The sequence below is a fragment of the Procambarus clarkii genome, chromosome 81 (assembly GCF_040958095.1).
Source record: "Procambarus clarkii isolate CNS0578487 chromosome 81, FALCON_Pclarkii_2.0, whole genome shotgun sequence".
Classification (NCBI taxonomy): Eukaryota; Metazoa; Arthropoda; class Malacostraca; order Decapoda; family Cambaridae; genus Procambarus; species Procambarus clarkii.
Genome location: NC_091230.1, coordinates 3428529 through 3450107, shown reverse-complemented (window position 1 = coordinate 3450107; position 21579 = coordinate 3428529). Strand labels below are relative to the sequence as shown.

Sequence of the window (21579 nt, the reverse complement as noted above, 5' to 3'; positions counted from 1 at the left end):
TTACGTTTATTAAGGAATCTGTGTGAAATAGGCATGGTTCTGAGATGAATGCTGCGGTTTTCGAGCTCGACGCGCGGCAATGGACGCCATACACATCCAGTGGGTGTTATTGGACCCTATACCCATTTTATTTGTGGTTGGAGCCCCATACCCATTCTATGGGTGGTTGGAGCCCCATACCCATCCTGTGGGTTGTAGTGGACGCCATACTCATCCTGTGGGTGGTATTGGACCCCATACTCATATTGGATCACATCCACCCTTCCTGTGGGTGGATGTGATCCCCATACTCATCCTGTGGGTGGATGTGACCCTCATACCCATCCTGTGGGTGGTATTAGACCCCTTTCCCACCTAACAGGCGGTAGGTGACAATATACCCATCCTAGCTATTGTTGGTATAGTAGACACAATACCGTCCTGTTTGCAGTAGTTTACCCCATAGACATTCCAACATAACATCGTTTTCTGTTAGCGTTCCTACAAAACATCCTTTAAAGATTTGTAAAGCACAAACTATGGTATATAATATTGATTGGTGAAGGACTGTTATTCTATGTAATAATTTTTAGTGCTTATTATAATTTACTAAGAACAACTAATATTTCTCAAAACAAAACTACGAGCCTTCAATAGGAAGTAGCTGATCTGTAATATTCTAAGAGCATGGACAATAGTAGGTAAATTTCACAACCCATGTGGGACCTGAAAACTACAATTTTCCTTATAATTGAACCAATCACGAATATTCTGCTATCTATGTTGACGGACGGGTACTGTGACACGTAAATTGGTACGTGAGGAAGAGTTTGGGCCATGGTAAAAAAAGTAACTGGGAATATATCACATATTTACTAATTCATATTCAACATATTGACTTTAAGCATTAAGTCATATATGTGCTGTCTTGTGTGAGAACGGGTTGATATTTTCACCAGAATAGGGGGTTTGTTTTGGGATGCCTACCTTTCTGGGTGCCAGACCTGGTCGATGGCAGACATAAAATGCTTCCAACTACATGGGGGTTTCTATAGGCCATTGCGCCTCATGTCTCTCTGAGGGGGTCAGGTTCTGGCTCATAGTCCCCAGTAGGCAAAAACTCCATGCACATTGACTGATGCCAGAAAGATAATATATACATATCAGCCTGGATAGCTCTGGGGAGCCAATGGGGCTCCCCCCAGAAAAATCCTAGTGTCATCTGCAAAGTGCAGATTGCTATACTATACAGTGCTATAGATTGTGTCCTTGTCTATGTCTGATATGAGGATGAGAAAAAGTACTGGGGCAAGCACAGTACCTTGGACCGAGCTCTTCATGGTTGATGGTCCAGATTATATTTTGTTGACTATTACATACTGAGTTCTGCAGGCAATGAGTCACAATAATGTGGCTGAAGTATGTTGACCAGACCACACACTAGAAGGTGAAGGGATGACGACGTTTCGGTCCATCCTGGACCATTCTCAAGTCGATTGTGAATGATCCAGGACGGACCAAAACGTCGTCGTCCATTCACCTTCTACTGTGTAGTCTGGTCAACATATTGAGTTCTGTTAGTCCATCTGCCTATTTTTCCAATAACTGCTTTTGCACGCATTTTGTGTGCAATAGCACCATGGTCACATTTGTCAAAGGCTTTTGCAAACTCTGTAAATTACATCAGCATTTTGTTTATCTTCCATGGCATCTAAGGCCATATAATAGTGGTCCCGCAACTGTGATAGGGAAGAGTGGCCTGTTCTGAAACCATGTTGTCCAGAGTTATAGAGATGCTGTTATTCCATGTATTTTGTTATCTTATTTCTAAGCACTCTCTCAAAGATTTTTATGATGTGTGATGTTAATGCTATCGGTCTGTCACTTTTTGCCTTTGCCTTATTTTTTCATTTAAGTAGTGGTGCTATCTCTGATGTTTTTTGTATGTCAAAGATAATGCCAGTATCTAAGCTCATTTCTTTGTTGTCGTCTGTGAAAGTTCCATCTCTCTTTCGCAGGGGCCCAATAATAGATGTAATTTTTTATCTTGATTTTGTATAAGAGAGAAAAACAATTTTGGATTTCATTCTATTTAACTGATGGCTTTTTGCTCTCTGTTTCTCTCTTGCATTTTGATCGATTCTTGTAGCTATAATACAATTATTTCTATTTCTCTACCTAGCCTTCTTCGTCGTTCTTGAGATAGAGTGTGACTCTCAGAGTTGTTCCATGATTTGTTTTCTTTGCCTATAGAGGCATGCGATATAGAGGCACCATTCCTGTTTTTCCAGTCTGCATTTCTTCCTCTTTTTTCGTAGAGGATATGTGGTTTGAGCATATTTCTAGAGCTACTGAGTTTATTTTTTCCAGGCACTGGTTCGGGTTTGCATTTTCTAACTGTTCTTCACGCTTATTTCTGTAAGGTCTTGGTTTATTTGCTCCCAGTTAATCTGTTTATTATCAAAATTGAATTTGCTGAATTCTCCTCCCCTGGGACTCGGGACTGGTTGTGCATTTAATAACAGGTAACAGGTAGTTGTAATCATTATGTTCTTGATCAATTTATCATTATTAGTGAAAATTAGGTCTGAATGAGGCCTAACCCCAGTCAATGGCAGACATGGAATACTCCCAAATACAATGGGGTTTCCTTAGGCCATTGCTCCCTGCATCTCCGAGAGATGCACGTAGGCTCTGGCTCGTGGTCCAAAACAGAACGAGCCAGAACAGGCTAGGTTCTGGCTCGTGGTCCCCGGTAGGCAGAACTCTATTGACTGAAGCCCCAGATTACTATAGCATATATCAGTTCGATAACTTCAGGGAGCTGAAGGGGCTCCCCACAGAAAAAAGATAAAAAAAAATTGAGAAACAGAACAAATTTAATTGTTTCATTTATGGGAAATGAACACCCCAGTGATTACCTCTGTCTGAAGTCTAGCATCATCTTGAAGCTTCCTATCCTTAATAGCTGCCAGAAGTTCTGAGAGTGTGTGGTGATAGCTGTCTTCAGTATCACCCAAAGTAGCTTGGAAAGAGGCAAGAAGTACCTCGTGTTTCTCAACATCTGCCTTTTCGATCTCAGTCTGGACACGCTGAACTTTGGCAACCCTAGATGGAAAAAAATCATTACCATAAAATCTGTCAATAATATTCTTGCTCATACTCTCATTAGCTTATGTGCAGATAATGAGATGGACCTGTTAATTCTACTTGGTCCACAAACTACAAATTCATACCTCTTCCCGAACTACAGTTAACACTTCTTCCCTACCTGCTAGAGGATAGTCAGGCGAGGTGTGGACCGATTATATAAGCAATCTATAGAGAATAATCATCTTACAGGCTCACTGTAGCCCGTGCTACATGGACATTTTGTTCTGAGTAGCTAAATGTAAAACAACTACAGCAATCATCCGTCTACACTTCAAGAGTAGTTCAGTACAGATGCTTGAGAGATATCAAGCATTTTCAACACCGACTCGCTGTCACACCATTGATATTCAGCATGCACTTGACTAGCAGTCACACCTTTACTCGCCAAGCTTTACCTACAAACTCCTGTAGACTACATTCATCCAATTATATATATATATATTTTACATACTCAGCATGCACTCGACTAATGGACTCGCCATCACACATCGATGTTCAGCATGCATTCGAGTTGCCATAACACCATTGATATTCAGCATGCACTTGACTAGCAGTCACACCATTGATATTCAGCATGCACTCGACTTGCAGTCACACCACTGATATTCAGCATGCACTTGACTAGCAGTCACACCATTGATATTCAGCATGCACTTGACTAGCAGTCACACCATTGATATTCAGCATGCACTTGACTAGCAGTCACACCACTGATATTCAGCATGCACTTGACTAGCAGTCACACCATTGATATTCAGCATGCACTTGACTAGCAGTCACACCATTGATATTCAGCATGCACTTGACTAGCAGTCACACCATTGATATTCAGCATGCACTTGACTAGCAGTCACACCACTGATATTCAGCATGCACTTGACTAGCAGTCACACCATTGATATTCAGCATGCACTTGACTAGCAGTCACACCATTGATATTCAGCATGCACTTGACTAGCAGTCACACCACTGATATTCAGCATGCACTTGACTAGCAGTCACACCATTGATATTCAGCATGCACTTGACTAGCAGTCACACCACTGATATTCAGCATGCACTTGACTAGCAGTCACACCATTGATATTCAGCATGCACTCGACTCGCAGTCACACCATTGATATTCAGCATGCACTTGACTAGCAGTCACACCATTGATATTCAGCATGCACTTGACTAGCAGTCACACCATTGATATTCAGCATGCACTCGACTCGCAGTCACACCATTGATATTCAGCATGCACTTGACTAGCAGTCACACCATTGATATTCAGCATGCACTCAACTCGCAGTCACACCACTGATATTCAGCATGCAACTACAGCAATCATCCGTCTACACTTCAAGAGTAGTTCAGTACAGATGCTTGAGAGATATCAGGCATTTTCAACACCGACTCGCTGTCACACCATTGATATTCAGCATGCACTTGACTCGCTGTCACACCTTTACTCGTCAAGCTTTACCTACAAACTCCTGTAGATTACATTTGTCCAAATATACATATTTTATTAGTACAGTGGCACCTCTGTCGTAAGTAGGGGCAGTGAATTTTTCAAGTTACGACTCCAATTTCGTCGACAAATGCGACTCGACTTACAACCTTTGCCTTAACTGCCATAAGACATGGCAGGATGTGCAGAATACCCCCGTTGAAAAGCAGAGGTGCAACAGGTACTCTGAGAGAGAACTCCATCAACATCAGAGGCCGAGACTGTTCAACACGCTTCCACTACACATAAGGGACATAACTGGCAGACCACTCACAATGTTCAAGAGAGAACTGGATAAGCACCTCCAAAGGATACCTGATTAACCAGGCTGTGACTCATACATCAGGCTGCGAGCAGCCGCATCCAACAGCCTGGTTGATCAGTCCAGCAACCAAGAGGCCTGGTCGACGACCGGGCCACGGGGACGCTAAGCCCCGGAAGCAAATGTTCGGAAACCATACGGTCTGTCTGTTTTTATGTCATTACTCTCCAGGTGTTCAACCCATTTGGCTTTAACCATTTTTTGTTGTGTTTTGACTAACACGCTTGTTAATGACACCTGGGAGTAGTTCTACTCCCAAACCTCGGCCCGAGACCAGGTTTAACATGGGACTATAATTTAGAGGTTCCTCTTAATTACCATTTTTATAGACTGGTACTATGTTTGCCTTTTTCCTTTTAATTGCTAAGATTCATGTGCACAAGGTTGTCTGAAATATTATTTGGAGTGGGATGCTCAGCTTAGTTGCACATTCTTGCAACATCCAAGGTGAAACTCCATTAGGTCCAATTGCTTCATTTCTTCCTAGCTTCTTGAGTGATTTTTCCACTTCATCTTTGTGACATATATAAAATTATCTGACAAGAAGGAAATTAAAATTTTATGTAATAACAAACTGTTGACTCACTTGCACCAGTCAGCCAGGTTATCAGTTGTGTGGTGCAGTGTAGCAGTTACTGAGGCCAGCAGAGTTTCCAGACTTTTTGCCGTTTCCTTCATCTTCATTTTCTCTAACAAATGAAACTGTTCATCGTTGAAAGTCAAAGCTGAAAAATACAAGTAGAATTAGATTTTTTAACTGCATTTATTTTATATACTATTCTGGGGAGGGCTTCCTCAGCTAAGCCTAAGTAAGATGCACCAGGCTTCCGAGACTAACCTTTGTCTAATGAGAACCAACTACAGAATCTGGCTCTCTCTCTCTCTCTCAGGCAAGTGAAGCACGAAGATCAGAGAACAAGCCAAATAAAAAAAAAGCACTGAATGTAATGAAACGCCATTTTCTGAGTGAGACCTGGAGGTTTCCCGGAGCTATCCAGGCTGATATGTAACTACAGTATTAGCTTTCTTGCATCAAAGTGCATGGAGTTCTTGCCTACCGGGAACCAGGAGCCAGAACCTGGCCTGTTAGAGGGGCACGAGGAGCAATGGCCTAAAGTAACCCCCATGTGGTTGGGAGCATTCTATGTCTGCCATTGACCGGGTCTGGCTCCCAGGAAAATAGGCGCCCCAAAACAATCCCCTATTCTGGTAAAAATATTGCTACCAAAAGCTGAATGAGTGGATAGAACTCCCCAACGAAAATTAGCAAACGAGCATGACATCATCACGTTGCTGCATCACTTTCTGCGCAACCTTCCCCCTCCCAGGGAGGGGGAAGGGGTGAACCCCAAACCCTCGCACCGGCAGTTCATAGGTTGGATGTCAAAACACGCAAAAACACCGCTGACTGGAGGGAGGGAGGGATGTTGGGGAGCCTCAGGGTCTCACCCAGAAAATGGTGTTTCATAACATTCAACGCCGGTTTTCTGGGGAAAGCCCCTTCAGCTCCCCGGAGCTAACTACCCAAAGACAAGAAAAAACGCAGGGACTTACCCGGGAGGCGGTCAGTCCTCATTCCTCAATGCGAAGTCAAGAAAACTGGCTGCAACCGCCAACCCAATGCAACACAGGCTCTACCAAGTCCAGGGACACTGACAAGGTAGCATGCAGCCAGGACCCTGTTCGATCTCCAAAAACCATGTGTTCAAATGTCAACCCAGGACTTGTTGCCAAAGACCGCTGCTAAGGCAGCAAACTTACGAACGTCGTGGGCACGAGGATAGACCACAGGCTGTCTAGACTTAATAACCCTGCGGATGACCCAAGAGACCCAAGCCCGGGAACAGGGAAGGAAGGAAACCGGGTCAACCCAGAGTCCATCCCCGGCCACTGAATCAGAGGCACGCAGATAACGGTGGAGAGCCACAACCACGCACAACACATGATGAACCCCCGGCCTGACCAACAAAGCATCAACAACCCAAGGACCCCTCCGGAAAGCAGCAGTCTCATTCTTCGCCAGAAAAGGAGACGGCTGCAAATTAATAAACTTACCACCAGGACCGAAGGAGCAAAAACCCCTGTGCTGGAGCAGAGCATGTAGCTCCCCGACCCGACCCCCAAAGGCCAATGCTAACAGAAAAATAGCTTTAGAAAAACAATCCTGAACCCAAGGGGCCACAACAAATCGAGGAGAAGAAAGAGAGGAGAGCACCCGGTCCAAAGGCCAGGACGGCTCAGGAGGCACATGAGCAGGCCAGAGGTGAAACAACGCACAAGACAGCTTACGGAATGAGGCAGAAGTAACATCAACCCCTGGAGAACTAACAAGTCAGACATAGGACGGCAACTAGCCGAAGCCACTTGCAGATACTGCACAACCACAGACTCTGCAAACAGTACCGGAAAGAAACCAGCGTTGAATGTAATGAAACGCCATTTTCTGGGTGTGCCCTGGAGGCTCCCTGGAGCTTATCGGGCTAATGTATGTTATATTAAACCGGGACATTAGCTAAGGAGTTCAGACCTACCAGGGACCAGCGTCAGAACCTGGCCCCTTCAGAGAGGTTTCAGGGAGCAATGGCACTGGAAAACCCTCTTGTGGTTGGGGTTTTCCTTATCTGCCATCGATCGGGGTCAGGCACCCAGAAAGGTAGGCATGACAAAACAAACCCCACATGGTAAAAAACTAAAACAAAAAACCGAACGGAGAGGTAGAAACTCCCTACAATCCCAAGGAAACAAGCAAACATCACACTTTACTGCCGCGTCAATCGTCCGCGCAGCCCTCCCCGCCCCGAGAGGGGGAGAGGGAAGCCCCGGACCTACCGCACCGGCTGCCAAACTTCAGTTCGGAAGCTAAGCTTCAACCAACGCGTAAAAAAACGCCGACCGGTGGGAGGGAGGGTTGCCAGGGAGCCTCCGGGGCTTACCCAGAAAATGGCGTTTCATTACATTCAACGCTGGTTTCTGTGGGGAGCCCCTACGGCTCCCTGAAGCTTCATACCCAAAGAGAAGGAAAAGAAAGGGCTAACCCGGGAGGCGGCCGTCACAAACTCCGCAACGCGAAGCCGAGACAACAGGATGCAACCTGCGACTCAAGGCAACAAGAACGCACAGGAGCAGACGCGCATAAAGAATGGGCGGCCAAGAACCTGTGCGACCCTCAATTCCCTGCGCCCAAAATAAGCCCTAGACGTCACCAACACAGCAGCAAAAGCTGCAAACGTCCTAACAGCACGGGCGCAAAGACAGACTGCAGGCTGGAAGATTGAAAAACTCTGCGGACAACCTGGGAGACCCGAGCCCTGAAACAGGGAACGAGGGGAACCAGATCAAACCAAAGCACATCCCCAAACACGGTAAGCAGGTAACGGCAAAAAGCGCAACTGGAAAACACAGGACGCACCCCCGGCCAAACCAATCAAGCATCAATAACCCAAGAACCCCTCTGGAAACCAGCCGTCTCGACCGTCGCCAAGACAGAGAAAGGCTGCTCACGTACAAATCTACCGCCAGTACCAAGGAGCAGAAACCTGAACCGAAGGGGCTACCACAAACTGAGGAGAAGAAGAAGGCACCCTGATCAAGGACCAGGACGGCGCAGGCGTTGCATGAGCAGGCCGGAGGTGAAACAAAACACGAGAAAGCGTACGAAACGGGGTAGATATGACGTCCACCCCGAACGCAAGCCGGAGCGGCTCTGCCAGCGCCACATAAAACGAGGCAACAGTAAGAAAACATCAAATAACTGTAGTCCAGAAAACCCAAGAAAGTACAAGACAACCCGATGCGAAAGAGAAGACAACGAACAAAGAGCAAGAAAAAGTGCATAGAAACACCAGGAACGTCATACTGTCGCCAAGATGAAGCTCGCAGGTGGGACACCGACAACAAGGCCACCTGAACACCACAGAGATGGTGATACCCGCGTCAAAATACCAGACGCGAAGAGCCGAGGAGAAGGCTGAACCAGTCACGAACAGGACCGATCCGATCTGCCGAAAGAGGCGGAGCCGTGGGAAAACGCCTCGGGTTCGAGAAACAGGCTCGAAAGCCTCTGTCGCTTCCCTGGAAGGGGAAACCCCCAAGACCGCCCGAGTCTCAAGACCATCGAATCCCTGCCCCGACCCCGAACCCCCACACAGAAAGGATCCGGATGCAGGGAGGAAAGGGGGGAACCAGACGAAATCACAACAGGGGAAAGACAAGGGGCGAGGAAGGAACAAAGCCAAAGCAACCAACACACTCAAGCCCCATCACGACAACCAAAACGGAGCAGCCTCAGGGCTTCGGGGAGCAAACAACCTAACGCGTTGCAACCACCTGAACCCAACGTGCAATGCCCGTGCTGCCTGCACAGTCAGCATAAGACCGGGTAACCGAGTCACAAATAAGCAACGAAACTTGCAGGACTCCGGGTCGAAGGTGCCACCGACCCCACAGGCAGCAGACAGAGGCAAAAACAATGAGAGTCACCCTGAGAGAAGGAGACAGAGCAACCCTCAAACTCTGGGGAGCCTCCGGGTCTCACCCAGAAAATGGAGTTTCATTACATTCAACGCTGGTTTTATGTCTTTACACCCCAGTCACTCAAGTCCATCACTTACAGGGATCTTTTTATCTCCTTGTGGGATAGAAATAGATCCCTGTAAGATATAGACTTAGATCCCTATAAGTGGACACACTACCATCCAGCCCAACCACTTGGACTGGATGGTACAGCAACAGATTCGCTTCATGCAGGTTGGTGTTCAATCCCCAATGTTCCAAGTGGTTGGGCACCATTCCTTTTTATTGTCCCATCCCAAATCCTTATCCTGATACCTTCTAAGTGCTATATAGTCATAATGGCTTGGAACTTTTTCCTGGTAGGTCCCTTCCCTTCCTCCCCATCCTTCACAGTTATTCAGTTCATCTATTTATAACAGAGGTGCTGAAATTTTGAGGCAAACAAAAAAATTAATTTACTTCTTGCTGCTCTGTCTCTGAGGAGATGTTGCCATGATTCCCGCATCTTATTAACATAGGTGGAAGCTTTGTTCGGTGCTCGCTCTACTGTTGCTGCATCATTCCTGACCTGCTGCCACTGGCGACGCAGCTGTGCTCCACTCACCACTCTCTCATACAGCTGGCTCACCACAGGTACTATAGCATTCAGAGACTCGCGTACCTAGGAACAGAAGAGTTAACTATTTTATATGCTTACCTTGTGTGCTTTTAACTTAAAATAATACATTTTGAAATTTCACTGAAAAATATGCCGAATAAAATACATTTCTATGTGCAGAATAATGAAAAAAATTATAATCTATGTTGAGGTGCAACACTGATGGTTCTGAACAACAAGAGATGTATAAGCAACATAGCCTCCAATGATGTAATAATATTTAATACATAAATAATACATTATGAGAGTCTTGTATGTAATTTACAGTAAATTTTCTTTTTATATTTTAACACTTTCTCATTTTAAAGATTCTAAAGCAAATCATCCATACTCAGAGAGTGAAGGCTCTGATGATGCTAAAATAGGTCATCCATACTCCGATAGTAAACGGAGTATACTGTCATGACACTCATGGCACTAAAATGTGTCATCCGACTGCAAAATTTTTGGTTTTCAGTTCTGAAGCTACTGCCTATCTTTCTGGGCACTTCCCTTGGATGGTGGCAAAGATGATAACTTTTAAATGTAGAATGTTCATAGGCAATCACTCCCTTTCCCTCTCTAGAGGGAGCCAGGTTCAAGCTCATGTTCCTCAATAGGTCAATACAACTCCACAACCAATGACTATTAGTATTGCATTTAATCAGTGTGGTAGCTTCATGGAACATCCAGGGTACAGAGGAGACACTAGCAGCATTTAAATCAACAGAAATAGCTTCTGTGCATAAGGGAGGTAGTAAAGCTTTGGCAACAAATTATAGACCAGTTGCACTAACATCACACATAATAAAAGTGTTGGAAAGAGTGATTAGGAATCAAATTTCTAGTTTTATGGAAAATAATAAACTACACAACCCAAGACAACATGGATTTAGAGCGGGAAGATCCTGTCTGTCACAGTTACTCGATCACTATGACAAAATTACAGATGCCTTAGAAGAAAAGCATAATGCAGATGTTGTATATATATATAGACTTTGCAAAGGCATTCGACAAATGTGACTATTGAGTAATAGCCCATAATATGAAATCAATAGGAATAACGGGTAAAGTTGGGCATTGGATTTTCCACTTTCCATCAAACGGAATGCAGAGAGTGATGGTCAAACAAATAAGATCAAGCCCAAGTGCAGTGAAAAGCTCTGTAACCTATTCTCATTCTTATCTCGGAAACAGACAAAAATACTGGTCACGGCTTCGTGTCATACTTTGCAGATGATACAAAAAACCAGCGTTGAATGTAATGAAACGCCATTTTCTGGGCGAGTCCCGGAGGCTCCCCGTTGCTATTCAGGCTGAATGGATATGTATAACTTTCTGGCATCAAAGTGCTAGGAGTTCTTGCCTACCGGGGACCACGAGCCAGAACCTGGCCCCCTCAGAGAGGCACGAGGAGCAATGGCTTATAGAAACCCCCTTGTGGTTGGGAGCATTCTATGTCTGCCATCGACCGGGATAGGCACCCAGAAAGGTAGGCGCCCAAAAACAAACCCCTATTCTGGTAAAAATATTGCTACAGAAAGCCGAACGAGTGGACAGAACTCCCTAAACAAAATTATCTAACTAGTATGACGTCATCACGTCGCTGCGCCACCGACTGTGCAACCCCCCCTCCCCAGGAGGGGGAAGGGGGAGCCCCAGACCTTGGCTGGATGTCAAAATACGCGAAAAACGCCGCCGACCGGAGGGAGGGAGGGAGGGATGCCGGGGAGCCTCCGGGACTCACCCAGAAAATGGTGTTTCATTACATTCAACGCTGGTTTTCTGGGGGGAGCCCCGTCGGCTCCCCGGTGCTACTTCACCACAGATAAAGAAAACAGGGAAGGAACCGGGAGGCGGATGCCAGGCGCCCTAACCTAAAAACCAAGACCACAGACAAAACAAGGACCAAAACGAGACGAAAATAGACCACCCAGGCCAACTACCAGGACGGCACCAGAACTCAAGAGCAGGCCAGAGGGGAACAAAGCCCAGGACAGCAAATGGAATGGAGCAGAAGGAACCGCAACACCGAACGCAAGCAGGAGCGGCTTCGCCAGCACCACCCAATACGAGGTGACAGGACACGAGCCCAGACGACAGACCTGGAACAACCCCGAAGGGAAGACAAGCCAACCCTATCAAAGACCGAAGGACCCTTCGCAGTGATAGGAAAACCAGAAGGACCGCCAGGAAAACCACTCATCGCCCCCGAGACGAAACACGCAGGTGAGAGACCAATAAGGAACCCACCAGTGCCAACACAAACGACGAGAAACTAGCACCACGAACAAAAGCACAAAATGCGAATCGAAAAACTGCGACCCCACAACCCAAAGGAGCAAGATAACCAGCTCCAGCAGGAAAGAAAGACGCACGCGTCTCAGAGGCATCCAAAAGGAGAACTACCCAGGACATGAACCGCAAGAAAGCAAACACATACCCGTTCCGGAAAAGGAACAAAGAAAAACCGGAGCCAGGACCGGAACCCAGCAAACCCAGTTCCAAGAAAAGGAACCAGAAAGGCAGGAGTGGCAGACCAAAAGTCCACAACCCCCACAGACAGCGCAACACCGAAGCCTGCAGGAAGTCACACAGAAAAACGCAGGAACTCGGTACTAAAACGAAACACCGGAGAAGTCCAAAAGCAGGGAACTTAACATGGACAGAGGCCCACCTGAGCACCAAACAATAGGATAGGCCAGAAGCACTGACCCAGATACACAAATAGGTGGAGCATGGGAGGAGGAAAAACGGAAATAGGTAAGGAAAACCCCGAATACGGCCCAAGGAGCGGCCGGGAAGGAAGGCACACGACCAACCACAAAATGTGTAGAGGAGGCCGGACATACCCGATGAACCTCATGGACAGCAAGGTGCAGTCAGGCACCAAAGTTAGGTAAGGAATGAGTGTCCCGAGATGGAAAAGACCCAGGTGTCGACAACGAAACCAAAAGCGCCGAAATGCGGGGCAGAGCCCCACAGGATAACAAAGAACAAAAGACAGGGACAAAAGTCACTGAAGACCCACGCAAAGTGACCAAACAACTCACCACACCAAACACCCCTTTTAGGAGCCATCGACTCAATCCCACCAAGCGGGGAAGAGTAAACAAGGATGGAGCAGTGAACAAGGGTGGCGGAGTGAGCAGATTATCCCAAAAAGATACTCCGCTCCAAACGCATTAGCCTAACGAGAGAAGATCCTCCATTAGCTCTATGGAGGATCAATTATGGAACTCAAACCGTTCTAAACTACCAGTTAATATGCCGCCAACCTTTGGAGAACAATGATGTATCGCCCGAGCATAGAAGCAGCAGAGTAGCGAATAATAACTAGTCGACCTGCAAGAGTGGTCTAGAACAGACACTTTGCGAGAAACCGTACCGACTCCCAGTGCCCTGAACCCGCACCATTGCCCGCCAAAATAACACCCACACACCACTGCATACGCAACAAAACATATGTAGCCTGTGAGTGGTTGTTTATCGTCACCAATCTTCACGAAACAATAGAACTGGGACAGAGGCACACGCCACCCTTGCGGCACATTTTGGACATGAAACAATGGGCATAAAAGGGATAAGTGTAGAATCAAAAAAGACCTGAGGAATGACCGGCACGATAACAGGTTCGGTGATTCGTGGAACCAACAACCACGTAACGTGGTGGTGGAGCATGGGAGATGACATGTATGTGTGCAAACGTGGATTGGACATGTATATGAGCGGGAATGGGTGAGAAGAAAAAGGAGCTGCCTCGTACGGGCCAATAGGCCCTCTGCAGTTCCCCTGGTCTTATGTCCGTATGGTCATACGCACAAGGGGACACAGGATGCGGAAAGCACTAAGATGCTATGTGGTGGAGGCAGACACCACCCACAGGAGCAACCGTAGAGAAGACAGAGCTCAGGAGGCTCAGGAAACTGCACAACTGTCAACTGACAGGAGAGGCGGGGCCCAAGAGCCAGAGCTCAACCCCCGCAAGCACAACGAGGCAAGCACCCCACCAAAAAGTGAGAACCAGCCCATGGCTGACAGAAGCACCAGACATGAGAATCTCACCTGCAGAGCAGACACATGACCGTGCCACAACACAGGCGAGCAAAGTAACATACCGGGAGAGCGCTAATGGTGTGCCCGAAAGCCAAGCAAACTCGAGGCAGTAGGCATGGTACGTACCGTTACCTGAATAAAATTCGGAAGTCGAAGGAGAAATACGTCCAGAGGCACGCCCTGCAGAAGACGGAGCAGGACAGAGGGGGAGGAAGCGGCGCCACGCCGAGCCATCCCACACCCGGAAGCAGAGGAAGAACGAAGTGACACCCCCAGATATAAATCCAGAACACCCTCAGCATCCAGAGGGCTACGACTGGAAGGAGAAAACAAGCAAGAAGCCATAGAAAAACCACGAGAAACGACGCGAACACACGAGTATACCGCCCATAAACAAAACGCACACTGCGGCCCCAGCACACGAGGTACGAATGCACCACCTGTCCACCAGGAGGCGTGGCTTGTACACCAGGCGGACACACATATCGTACACACACAACGTACAAAACACAATATAAACACACATCGTACAAACACCAGGAAGGCGTATGTAACGAAAACGAAGAATGCCGAAAATGGAAGTAGAGACGACACGAAAACAAAACAAGGCGAAAACGAAGCAAAAGAAAACAGATGACGGAAGGTAACCAACGAGGCCGACAAAAGACCAGAGGGAAACCTCATCGAAAATCAACAGACGTTCCAATAATATTGGAAGGTACGAAGAGACTCGCGAACCAACGAGAACCACGAAAAGCACCCCTGATATGCAATGTTTATCTCTCAGAATGTTTGGTAATATGTTTATTGCTTGTGATGTGTGTCTATGCATGTATTAACACAATGTACTGAACGGGGTGAGTATAGCTTGAGCTACCTCATTCCTTTGTGTGTATTTTACCGCAATAAACTTATTTCAATTTCAATTTCAGCACCCCTGAGCAAGGGACACGCAGGGACAACGATACAAAGTGGTTTAGGCATTGTATGTACTAGGCAATATATAAATCCATCAATGCGTGTTTCACACCTTTTATGAATGTACCTTACCTGAAGAAACATTCAATTTTTTTTTCAGAAACAGTATCGCAACGTAAGAGCGAAAAGGGTAAGGAAAAGGGGGCGAAACACACCCCCAGGAACGACGGGACCGACGAACCCGAAGGAACACAGAACCGAACCCAGGGACGGGTATACCCGAAAACAATAGGCACACAGAGAGGGAAGGAACAACCCCACTCTGAGGAACTGCCAGTCCCTCACCTAAGGTACAAGGACCCAAGAGGGGCAAACGGGGCCGAGGCCCCCCAGGCAACCTCTCCCTAACCCCGGGAACCTCGATGGCATGACCCGGGGCTGAGTCACACCCCCAAAGCCCCAGCTTGACAAGGAAAAGCCGGGGCAGCCGTGCAAACACTAAGGAAGGGAGCCTACTGGTCAGACCCATACGGCACAGCTAGAGGAACCGACTTGAATGCCTCTGCTGCCACCTCGGAAAAGGAAACCCCCGAGACCGCCCGAGTCTCAACCCAACCAGACCCCGCCCCAACCTATGGTTCCCTCCGAACCCTCCTATGGTTTGGAGCAGGAAGCAAGGGAGGAAGTGTGTAGAACAGAAGGGGAAGGACAAGGAGCGGAAGGAGCCAGAGCCAAAGTGACCCCCACCCCCAAGTCCGGACCCCAACCACCAAAACGGGGCAGCCTCGGGGCATCCGGGGCCGCAAACAACCAAGAGCGTCGCAGCAATCTACAACCAGCAAGCAACGCCGCAGCCGCCTGCACCCGATTATCATGACAGTGGCCTGGGTGAAAGGCAGCATGTACCAACAACACTCGCCGTATGACTCCGGGTCACAAGAACAATGACCCAACAGGCAGCATGGCGGAGGCACAACCGGTGAGTGTCACCCTGAGACGAGGGGACAGATCAACTGTCAAACTCGCAGGACGCGAGAGGAACTCCTGAGACACACCTATAGGACCACGGAGCCCCCGTGGGGTTTTCCAGGGCCTTTAGCCATTGGTACACGCTACCTTACCTTGAGGTTACCTTGAGGTGCTTCCGGGGCTTAGCGTCCCCGCGGCCCGGTCGTCGACAAGGCCTCCTGGTTGCTGGACTGATCAACCAGGCTGTTGGACGCGGCTGCTCGCAGCCTGACATATGAGTCACAGCCTGGTTGATCAGGTATCCTTTGGAGGTGCTTATCCAGTTCTCTCTTGAACACTGTGAGGGGATTGCCAGTTATGCCCCTTATGTGTAGCGGAAGCGAGTTGAACAGTCTCGGGCCTCTGATGTTGATAGAATTCTCTCTCAGAGTACCTGATGCACCTCCGCTTTTTAACGGGGGTATTCTGCACATCCTGCCATGTCTTCTGGTCTCATGTGATGTTATTTCTGTGTGCAGGTTTGGGACCAGCCCCTCAATTATTTTCCACGTGTAAATTATTATGTATCTCTCCCGCCTGCGCTCAAGGGAGTACAGATTTAGGCTCTTTAGTCGGTCCCAATAGTTTAGGTGTTTTACTGAGTGGATTCTAGCAGTGAAGGATCTCTGCACGCTCTCCAGGTCAGCAATTTCTCCAGCTTTGAAAGGGGCTGTCATTGTGCAGCAGTACTCCACTCTAGAGAGCACAAGCGTTTTGAAAAGTGTCATCATCGGTATAGCATCTCTAGTGTGAAAAGTTCTTGTTATCCAACCTGTCATTTTTCTTGCAGTTGTGACGGCTACTTTATTGTGTTCTTTAAAGGTAAGGTCTTCCGACATGAGTACACCCAGATCCTTTACATTGCCTTTACGTTCTATGTTATGATTTGCCTGAGTTTTGTACGTGGTTTCTGTTTTTATATTTTCATTTTTTCCATAGCGCATGAGCTGGAACTTATCTTCGTTAAACACCATATTATTTTCTGTAGCCCATAGAAAGACCTGATCTACATCTGACTGGAGGTTTGCCGTGTCCTCTTTGTTGCCTGCTCTCATGAAGATCCTAGTGTCATCTGCAAAGGATGATACAGTGCTATAGGTTGTGTTCTTACCTATGTCCGATATGAGGATGAGAAAAAGTACTGGAGCAAGCACAGTACCCTGGGGAACTGAGCTCTTCACGGTTGATGGGCTGGATTTTATTTTGTTGACTATTACACATTGGGTTCTGTTGGTCAGGAAATTGTAGATCCATCTGCCTATTTTTCCGGTAATTCCTTTTGAACGCATTTTATGTGCAATAACGCCATGGTCACATTTATCAAAAGCTTTTGCGAAATCTGTGTAAATTACATCAGCGTTTTGTTTGTCTTCCATAGCATCTAATGCCATATCATAGTGGTCCAGCAACTTCGACAGGCAAGAGCGCCCTGTTCTGAAACCATGTTGTCCGGGGTTATGGAGATGCTGTGATTCCATGTATTTTGTGATCTTACTTCTTAGCACTCTCTCAAAAATTTTTATAATGTGCGATGTTAGTGCTATCGGTCTGTAATTTTTTGCCTCTGCCTTATTTCCTCCTTTATGAAGTGGTGCTATCTCTGCTGTTTTTAGTATATCAGGAATAACGCCAGTATCTAGGCTTTGTCTCCACAGAATGTGGAGGGCCTGCGATAGTGTTTGTTTACAGTTCTTGATGAATATGGAGTTCCAAGAATCCGGGCCTGGTGCAGAGTGCATAGGCATACTATTTATGGCTTCTTCAAAATCCAGTGGGGATAGGGTGACGTCTGATATATGATTTGATGTTGGTATCGTATCTATGAAAAATTCATTTGGGTTATCAATCTTTAGTGCGTTTAATGGCTCACTGAAAACAGAGTCGTACTGCTTCCTCAGTAGCTCGCTCATTTCTTTGTTGTCATCGGTGAAAGTTCCATCTCCCTTTCGCAGGGGCCCGATACTAGATGTGGTTTTTGATCTTGATTTTGCATAGGAGAACAAATATTTCGGATTTCTCTCTATTTCACTGATGGCCTTTTCCTCTCTTTGCCTCTCCTGGGTTTTGTATGATGCTTGTAGCTTGCGTTCAATTGTTTCTATTTCTTTACCTAAACTTCTTCGCCGTTCTTGAGATAGGGTGCGACTCTCAAGTTGTTCTGCGATTTGTTTTCTTCGTCTATGTAGGGAACGACGTTCCCGTTCCAATCTGCATCTCTTCCTCTTTTTTCTTAGGGGTATGCGGTTTGAACATATTTCTAGTGCTACTGAGCTTATTTTTTCCAGGCACTGGTTCAGGTTTGCATTTTCTAGCTGTTCTTCCCAGTTTATTTCTGTGAAGTCCTGGTTTATTTGCTCCCAGTTTATCTGTTTATTATTGAAGTTGAATTTGCTGAAATCTCCTCCACCGGGAATCTGGACTGGTTTTGAAGGTCTACTCCCCATGGTTGTCATAACTTCAATTAAGTTGTGATCTGAGTAACAGGTATTTGTAATCATTATGTTCCTGATCAATTCATCATTATTAGTGAAAATGAGGTCCAGCGTGTTCTCCTTCCTAGTTGGTTCTACTATTTGCTGGTTTAAGACAAACCTGTCACACAACCGTAGCAGGTCATTTGCATTTGCCTGTTCATTTAGGCTACTTCCTGGTATTCTTTCTGATATTACTGTATTAGCCAGGTGCTTCCATTTCAGGTGCCGTAGGTTGAAGTCCCCAAGCAGGATGATGTTCGGAGCTGGATTTGTGAAGTTTTCCAAGCAGTGTTCTATTTTCATTAGTTGGTCTTTAAACTGCTGAGGGTTTGCCTCCGGTGACTTATATACAAGGACAATAACTACATTTAGAATCTCTATTTTGATTATCAGCACTTCCACCATATCATTTGAGGTGTTTAGCAGCTCAGTACAGATGAGTGTGTCTTTGATGTAGAGGCTGACCCCACCCTGAAGCCAGTGTTTCCTATCACATCTGAAACTAAGCCCAGGGAAGGGTAAGGGAAGCCCAGGCAGGGTAACGTGAACCGGCGCCCAATGCTACCAACAAACTGCCAAAGCTGAACCCCCAGGACTTGTCCACTCACGGGGGTCAAGTGGGGAGGACCACCAACAGAAGGAATCGAAAGAAATCACCTAGAACAGGAATGGGGGACCATAAAGGCAGACCCCCCCCCCCCCACCAGGCAAAAACAAAAGAAAAACACCGCAAGAGGACAACGTACCCAGGCAGAACAGAGCCGACCGCTGTTATGGTGAAAACTAGCTGTGCAGTACCCCGCGCCCCTACCAGTGACGAAAACTACCACCTACCCAGAGACAAACCAGGGCAACAAACCCCCAGCCGACTCCAAGGGCGGCCCAGTACCAAGCAGTAAAGGACACGGCGGAGGTAGAACCCAAGGTGACTTGTGGAAGAGGGCCCCAAGCCCCAAGGGCAGTACTTACAGGGCACCTAGGGAAGATAGCCCTAGGCGCATGCAGCCCGAGTACCTTGGAATCTTACTCCTGGCTCACACCCCACCGGTAGAGACAGTCCACACCATAAGGCACAGAACTGAAACAAAAACCAGAGCCAGAGGCATTCGACCAGCCAGTAATACCATCAGCCAAGAACTACCAGTTGGATTGCCGGCGTGGAGGGTCTGGGGCTCCTCCTTTCCCTTCCCGGGGAGGGGGGGGGGGTTGCGCAGACGGTGGCGCAGCGATGTGATGACGTCATGCTAGTTAGATAATTTTGTTTTGGGAATTAAACAAGCAACAACGCTCGCAAGACTCAGGGTAGAAAGTGTCACCGACCCAACAGGCTGCATGACGGAAGGAAAAACAATGAGTATCACCCTGAGACAAGGGAAACAGAGCAACCCTCAAACTCGCACAAGGTGAGAGGGGATCAGGGGTCACATCCAACGGACCTCTTGCGTCCCCGCTAAGTTTGCCAGGGCCCTTAGGTTGTTTTTGCTAAGGGTAAACCCAGGCAGGGTACTGCTAACTGGCACCCAAGTCTACCAAACAAACTTCTAAAACTGAACCCCCGGGACATGTCCACTCACAGGGGGGCCTAGAAGGAGGTACCACCAAAAAAAGGAGGACAAGCCCCTAAGGTAACAGGGGCAGGGGGAACAAAAGCAGACCCCCCCCCCCCACCACCAGGCACAAACAAAAATAAAAACCCTGCAAGAGGCCAACTTCCCCAGAAGGAATAATGCTGGCCGCTGTAATAGATGAAAATTAGCTGCGCAGTACCCCGTGCCCCAATAGTGCAAAAACTACCACTTACCCCAAGGCAAACAAGGGAGGAGGAAACCCCCCAAACACTCCCAGGGCAGTCAATTACCGAGCAGCAAAAGACCAACAGAGGTAGACCCCAAGGTGACTTGTGGAAGATAACCCCAAGGGCAGTACAGTATTTACAGGGCACTCAGGGAAGGGAACCATAAGCACATACAGCCCGAGTACCTGTGAATATTACTCTCAGCTCGCACGCCACCGTAAGAGCAGTACTGGACATAAGGAACAGCACAAACAAGAATCTGGAGCCGGAGCAACACGACTGAGCCACAATCACATCAGCCGAGAACTGACAGGTGGATAGCTGGCGCAATGGGTCTGGGGCTCCTGCTTCCCCTTCCCAGGGAAGGGGAAGCTGCGCAGACAAGTGGCTAGTGTGACATCATGCTCGTTTGCTCGTTTTTCAATTGGGAGTTCTGTTTACTTGTTAATTTTCAGTAGTAGTTTTAACCAGATTAGGGGGTTTGTTTTGAGGCGCTTACCTTTCTGGGTGCCCGGCTCGGTCGATGGCAGACACAGAATGCTCCACACACATGTGCATTTCTATAGGCCACTGCTCATCATGCCTCTCTGAGGGGGTCAGGTTCTGGCTCGTGGGTCCGGTAGGCTTAGACCTCTATTCACCCTGACTGATGCCGAAGTTTAATAATATACATATCAGCCTGGATGGCTCCGGGAAGTCGAAGGGACTCCCCCAGAAATATTATTTTCATTGTTGATAATGCTATAATTGATATAACTAAATTGACTTGTGACACCTGCTCACTGCTAGTGAGAGTATATGAGCCAACACATCTTAGCCTCACTTCCAGTAACCCCTCCCCCCACTTACACCACCAGACTTCTCTGACACCATCCCCCTTCACCACCACACTTCTCTGACACCATCCCCACAACTGACATCAACAGACCTCTGACACTATCCTCCACTACTGACACCACCAGTCTTTTGACACCATTCCCCACCATTAACAGCACCAAACTTCTGACACCATCCCCCTACCACCAGACTTGTCTGACACCACTGATACCACCTGCCTCCCCTGACACTTCCTGCCTTTAGTGGCATTCACTACTGACACCACCTGCCTACCCTGACAACAACTTTCACCACTTTCACCTCTCCTGCCAACTTCCACCATTAACACCACCTGCCTTCCCTGACACCATTAACACTACCTACCCTGCCTTCCCTGACACCATTAACACTACC

At 47.3% G+C, this 21579-nt stretch overlaps 1 protein-coding gene across 6 annotated transcripts in view; it reads right to left on the bottom strand.

Moving 5' to 3' along the window:
• Positions 1-21579, bottom strand: part of IKKepsilon (I-kappaB kinase epsilon) — a 395291-nt gene that overhangs the window by 64630 nt on the left and 309082 nt on the right. For all 6 annotated transcript variants that reach the window (XM_069315600.1, XM_045766596.2, XM_069315599.1 and 3 more), the window contains 3 exons: positions 9921-10122; positions 5536-5674; positions 2901-3087 (listed from right to left, as the gene is read on the bottom strand). In XM_069315600.1, the coding sequence (XP_069171701.1) occupies positions 2901-3087; positions 5536-5674; positions 9921-10122 (528 nt within the window). The remainder of the gene's footprint in view (positions 1-2900; positions 3088-5535; positions 5675-9920; positions 10123-21579) is intronic.